Source organism: Rhopalosiphum maidis, chromosome 3, assembly GCF_003676215.2.
Source record: "Rhopalosiphum maidis isolate BTI-1 chromosome 3, ASM367621v3, whole genome shotgun sequence".
In the NCBI taxonomy this organism is placed as follows: Eukaryota; Metazoa; Arthropoda; class Insecta; order Hemiptera; family Aphididae; genus Rhopalosiphum; species Rhopalosiphum maidis.
In genome coordinates, this window is record NC_040879.1 from 24,249,601 (window position 1) to 24,254,884 (window position 5,284).

At 31.0% G+C, this 5,284-nt stretch overlaps 1 protein-coding gene across 1 annotated transcript; it reads right to left on the reverse strand.

Moving 5' to 3' along the window:
- Window positions 1–1,884: 1,884 nt before the first annotated feature.
- LOC113558661 (E3 SUMO-protein ligase KIAA1586-like) lies at window positions 1,885–4,139 on the reverse strand. The gene is made up of 2 exons (XM_026964154.1): window positions 2,506–4,139; window positions 1,885–2,408 (listed from the first exon to the last, which is right to left on the reverse strand). The coding sequence occupies exons 1-2, from the start codon at window positions 4,102–4,104 to the stop codon at window positions 1,977–1,979; spliced, it is 2,031 nt and encodes a 676-aa protein (XP_026819955.1). The 5' UTR covers window positions 4,105–4,139; the 3' UTR covers window positions 1,885–1,976.
- Between the last annotated feature and the right edge of the window lie 1,145 nt (window positions 4,140–5,284).

The following is a 5,284-nucleotide window of genomic DNA, read 5'->3' on the forward strand; positions in this document are numbered from 1 at the left end:
GATTGAAAACCACAAACCTAAGCTATATGTAACCAATTCGACTGTAAATCAGTTATGACTTAAAAGTCATGTTTTTAGTATAATATTTTAAATTCAAAACCTTATTTACACTAATTTGTACATTATTACAATGTTAATATTATTATTAAAATAGTAATTCAACATGGTGAAATACAAATATATATATATCATATATACGTATATCATAAATTATTATATAAGTATTTGTTCTGAATTCTATAGGTATACGAATACTTTAAAATAATATTAACTTTCAAAATATAATCAATAGTATTTTTTTTTTTTAATATTAAAATAATATTGCACGTAAAGGAACAACTGGCGTCCAAAAAAGCGGTAATCCTTTGTTTTGTCCGAACGAAAGAACGCGCAAGAATGTTGCCGACTGCGACAGTCGCCAACCATCTGCCCCAATATGTTATAATATTATGTGATCTATACATATGTATATACGTATATGTGTGTGGTGTATGTTGAGTGTATTTCGGACGGGATGAACACCGCATATACCTTTTGTTATGTGGGGGTGTGTGCGTTCAAAACGATCAATTGTATGTATGAATGTATGTGTGTGTGTGTGTAAGTGTACAAGTGTACAAGTCTGTGTGTATGTGAGTGCAAGTGTGTATATTATCTTTGTTCAGATGTATATTGTAAAATCGAACATTGTATTATATTAAATTGTATTAAACTCCAACTTAAGTTATAAAAAAATACTTATATGGGTTAGGTAGACATTTAATATTATTATAGCGACGACCTACATGATAAGACATAAAATGTAAATATATTTTCAGATGTCTGAATAATATTGGTGTATTCTACAATACTAACACCTCGCAAAAGATATAATGTTTAATGAATGTACGTACCACAAATATTGTTGTATACTTAAAGTTATAAGCATTTGTTTCATACAAAATAATTTTTAGATTTACTACGTTATTGAAATTTTAAAATGGGAAAATTCGTTCATACCATACTCAAAGAAATAGCACTATTAAACATAATTTTAATATTTTTCACTAAATAATTTCCTACTTAATTATAATTTACTTATATAACTTATTTTTTAAGGTATTGATAATACATAATAACTAACTATTTTTATTTATAATTACAAGATTTTGTCTATATTTTATTTTATATAAAAATATAATTTAAATGTAAAACTTACATTATGATATGTTTACGGTGCCGATGAGTGAGCGATGTGTGTTTCCTCAACAATAGCGAACATCAGCCGATCCCGGAATCCTCTGTGATCATATTCTCGGATCTAATAACAAAAATCAGAATGACGTTAATATAATTATTACTTTACTTTGTTCATAACGCAACGGCATTGCAATGAAAAAAAATAAAACATTTAATAATTTTACTTTTTACTTTTGTTTATACGCTGTAATATATAATATCAATGTGGATGTGCACACGCCAACAACGTACCTCTGGCCTGGAAGGTATACTGAATACTGATCGCATTGAAAACACGGTTGTGCATCTCTGTTAGGTATCGACAGTTATGGCGGCCAAGATGGTGGAAATCAATTGTTCGAACTCAAGAAAGCGCAAGAATGCTGTCGACTGTGAGATCGTCGCCGAACATCTGCCACTCTATTGTATATAGGTATATATGTGTGAGCAGAGGTGTTCCCAATATTTTTTTTGAGAGTATACTAAGACTCTAGTCAAGGTGAAGATCCATGATTTAAACAAGGGAGGGTAGAATGATACAAATAGAACCTTTTTTTAAGTATTTAAAAATACTCATAAATCTTTTTAAAATAAAAGTAATAAACATGAATATTTAATAATATACAAATATTTTTACTGTGGTCTATAATTATAAAGGATGTGTTAAAAATATGAAAAAAAAAATCAAACTTTTAAAAAAAGCTTGAAATTACCTTTATAAGTCAATAAAATATGAAAATATACAAATACTAAAAAATTTAATTAAATAAATTGTTAAAAAATAATTTCTGCATCTTATTTTCGTCGTCTATTTCTTTTCTTTCTTTACCTCTAGGAGTGGAAACGGCAGAACGGTGATCTCTTAACCAAATTTTAATATAAGGTCTAGGATTAAAATCTGCAATTGAAGGGCCATTGATAGAGATGAACATCAAATCTGACACATTTTCAATGTTTAAGCTAGTCCTTAAATCAGTTATTGTCAAATTCATATCGGAAAACCCTCGTTCACAATCAGCTGTTGAAGTTGGGAGTATATTTAATGCTTTCATGAAACTAGAAAAAACATTTCTTGAACGGAAGTCAACTACACTTTCAAATTCAGAAAAACCTAATGTCCGTGATACTCTTTTAACTTCATCTTCTCCCTTTGCATCATTAATTGCTACTTTGAACACTTCATCAATTACCTATAAAATAAAAGACGATTTATTAAATATTCATTTATTCTGTTTAAATAATCAAAATATTGAAATAAATTATCAAAATAATAGTTTTTTTCTTTACCTGAATGTCTTCTAGCATTGTTTTATTTTTTGAGTCATCAAATAAGCGTTGACGCATTCTGTCTACTAAATTTTGCAAAAATTGTAACCTGTTAATCCCTCCTGATTTTGTCATTGTAATATTGACACCTTTGTTAATTCCTTTCTGAATAGCTTCTATAATTTCCTTTTCTTTTTCCCCAGGTTCAGCTTTCAGACTTTCTAAAATTCTAATCGTTCTATTTATCTCCGACTGGGCACGCATTAGAGTTGTTTTTCTGGACTGTAATATACAAGATAACATTGCAAGCTCAGAAAGAACATCGTAAAAAAGTCCAAGTTCCTCCAAAAAAGAAGAGGATTCTAATTTTTTTTTTATGCCATTTGATGTCACATCATGTGTTTTACTAACATGTAAATATATTCCCGGATAATTATTCCATATGGCTTTTATAGTTCGAAAACTGCTTGCAGACCAGCGTACATTCAAAACACGACCTATTTTTTTCATTTCAATGCCTACTTCAACACAAGATTTATCTAAACCCATTGAATTTTTAGGACTTTGATGATAGTAAGCGTAGAGTTTGTCCATTAGACTTTGGAAACGAGAGACTCCAGTACAATCTTTTATTACGTCATGTACTGAGAGTTCGAGGCGATGACATAAACAATGCCAGGTAAATAGATTCGGAATTTTTTCGCGTAGTTTAGTAGCAACTCCAGCTTTCTTACCCGTCATTACACTTGCTCCGTCACTGGCAAAAGCAATCCAGTTGTTTAATGCAAACGATGTTGATATCCCATTACATTCTAAACTTAACCAAATAGATTTTTCGATAGTTTCAGCATCTTGTCTATCTAAGTCAATCAGGTCTAAGAATGCTACAACCGGCGATTCTACGTCAAAATATGATGAAATATACAAAATTAGTGTACATTTGGTACTCAGCGTTGTTGATTCGTCAATCATTATGGTAAATTTCGAATTCGACTGTATAAGGCGTAAAATAAGTCGTTTGCGCATCTCCTTTGCAATGACGTTTACCATTCGAGTGGCAGTTATTCTGCTATGTAAGGAAGATCCCATGTCCAATCCATTGATTTGTTGTAATTGAACAAGTTCTTCAAACTGTTTAAAGGGACGGTGATTTTTTGCCAAGCAATATACAGTTCTAAAAAGTCGCGTATTGGAATCAATCTCTACTTCAGATATACGTTCGAACATTTTATCTAATACTTTGTCTGAGCTTTTTTTCAATATGTTTTCAGCTAACACATGAGCTTTGCTTTCTGAATGTTGTTTAATTTTATTTCTTAATGAAGCCAGTTGATTTGTACGATTACACCCAGCAGCTATGATTTCAAAGCCTACCCACTCAGAAGAAATTCGAACTTCGCTATCGATGTTAGATTTTTGAAAATTGATACTATTTTTAGCTTGAATGCAATTATTACATCCTAGTTTCCCATTTTTGCTACTTAACCATGAGTTTTTCTTTTGAAACTCTATTACCTGTTCTTTTGTCCATAATGCAGGCCAAATTTTGGAAGTATCCCATACATCTTGTATTTGATTATCGATTTGACTATCACTAACAAAATTATCTTCATTGGGCATCACTAGCTCGTGTGAACTAGTAGCACAAATGGCAGTATTAGTCGCATTTTTAGGTTTTTTTTCTCGGGGCATAAAAAAACTATCAAGTGTTCCGCTTTCACGTTTAAAATTCGAACTCATATTTTGATAAAAATTTAAATAACACTTTATACAGTAAAACAGATTAGGATAGTTAATTAAACTCAATTAAATAAATTAATAAAACTGCTCAAATAAAATGAATACGTTAGTAAATAATAATTAATAAAAGAATTAAGAACTTATTCACGGTAAACACAAACGGTAGATCACACAACGCACAATCGATTTATAAAAATAATAAAATGTTACAAGTCGGCGGTAACGGATGTACTGATTAAATTAATCGTGTTCAGAGTCAGACGCATTTCCATCATCTAACGCGATAGTTCGTTTCTTGTTTTCTGAGAATCTAATAATAGTTGTAAGATATAAGTGTCATATTTCCGTTATCAGCGTCATAAATAATAATTGACTTTCGTAGCATTTTCTGAGTAACCAAAACCAGTTTTTTTTTGTATATAATTTGAGAGTATACGCAGTATACCCATATTTCTGACAAAATATCTTGAGAGTATACGGCGTATATGTAGTATACCCTATGGGAACACCCCTGTGTGTGAGTGGTTCGTGTCCTATAGTTCGGATGGGACTAAGATCGAATATAATTATTGTTCAGCGGTGGTGTATGCATTCAAAACGAGCGTTCGTGTGCGTGTATGAGACACATTGTGCCGATGATAATGTAGAATCGAACAATATACTTAGTGAATATGGTCATTGCAGTAGGAAAAATCCTTTGTTAACAGAACTCGTACAATATGTGTACACGAAACAACCCCACAAAAGATAATGTTTTTATACGTCTTATACTTTAAGGTAAACTAGAATTTTATCAATACTTCATTATTAACTAAAGCGTCTGTATGATTATCAAAATAAATAAAATATTGATTTTATTGTGCAAAAGAAGGTTCAGTGTATTTCGAACGGGATGAAGACCGCATACACGTTTTGTTCTGTGGGGGTGTATGCATTCAAAACGTTCACGTGTATGTACGTGTGTGTGTGTGTGTGTGTGTGTGTGTGTGCAAGACTGTATGTTACCTTTGTTCAGATGTATATTGTAAAATCGAACATTGTATTATATTATATTGTATTG

Bases quoted from the DNA above. Each gene is read 5' to 3' on its own strand.
- LOC113558661 (XM_026964154.1), bottom strand. From the start codon at position 4,104: ATGCCCAATGAAGATAATTTTGTTAGTGATAGTCAAATCGATAATCAA. The intron at 2,409-2,505 runs GTAAAGAAAAAA...TTTATTTTATAG, and splicing joins CAATGCTAGAAGACATTCAG to GTAATTGATGAAGTGTTCAA.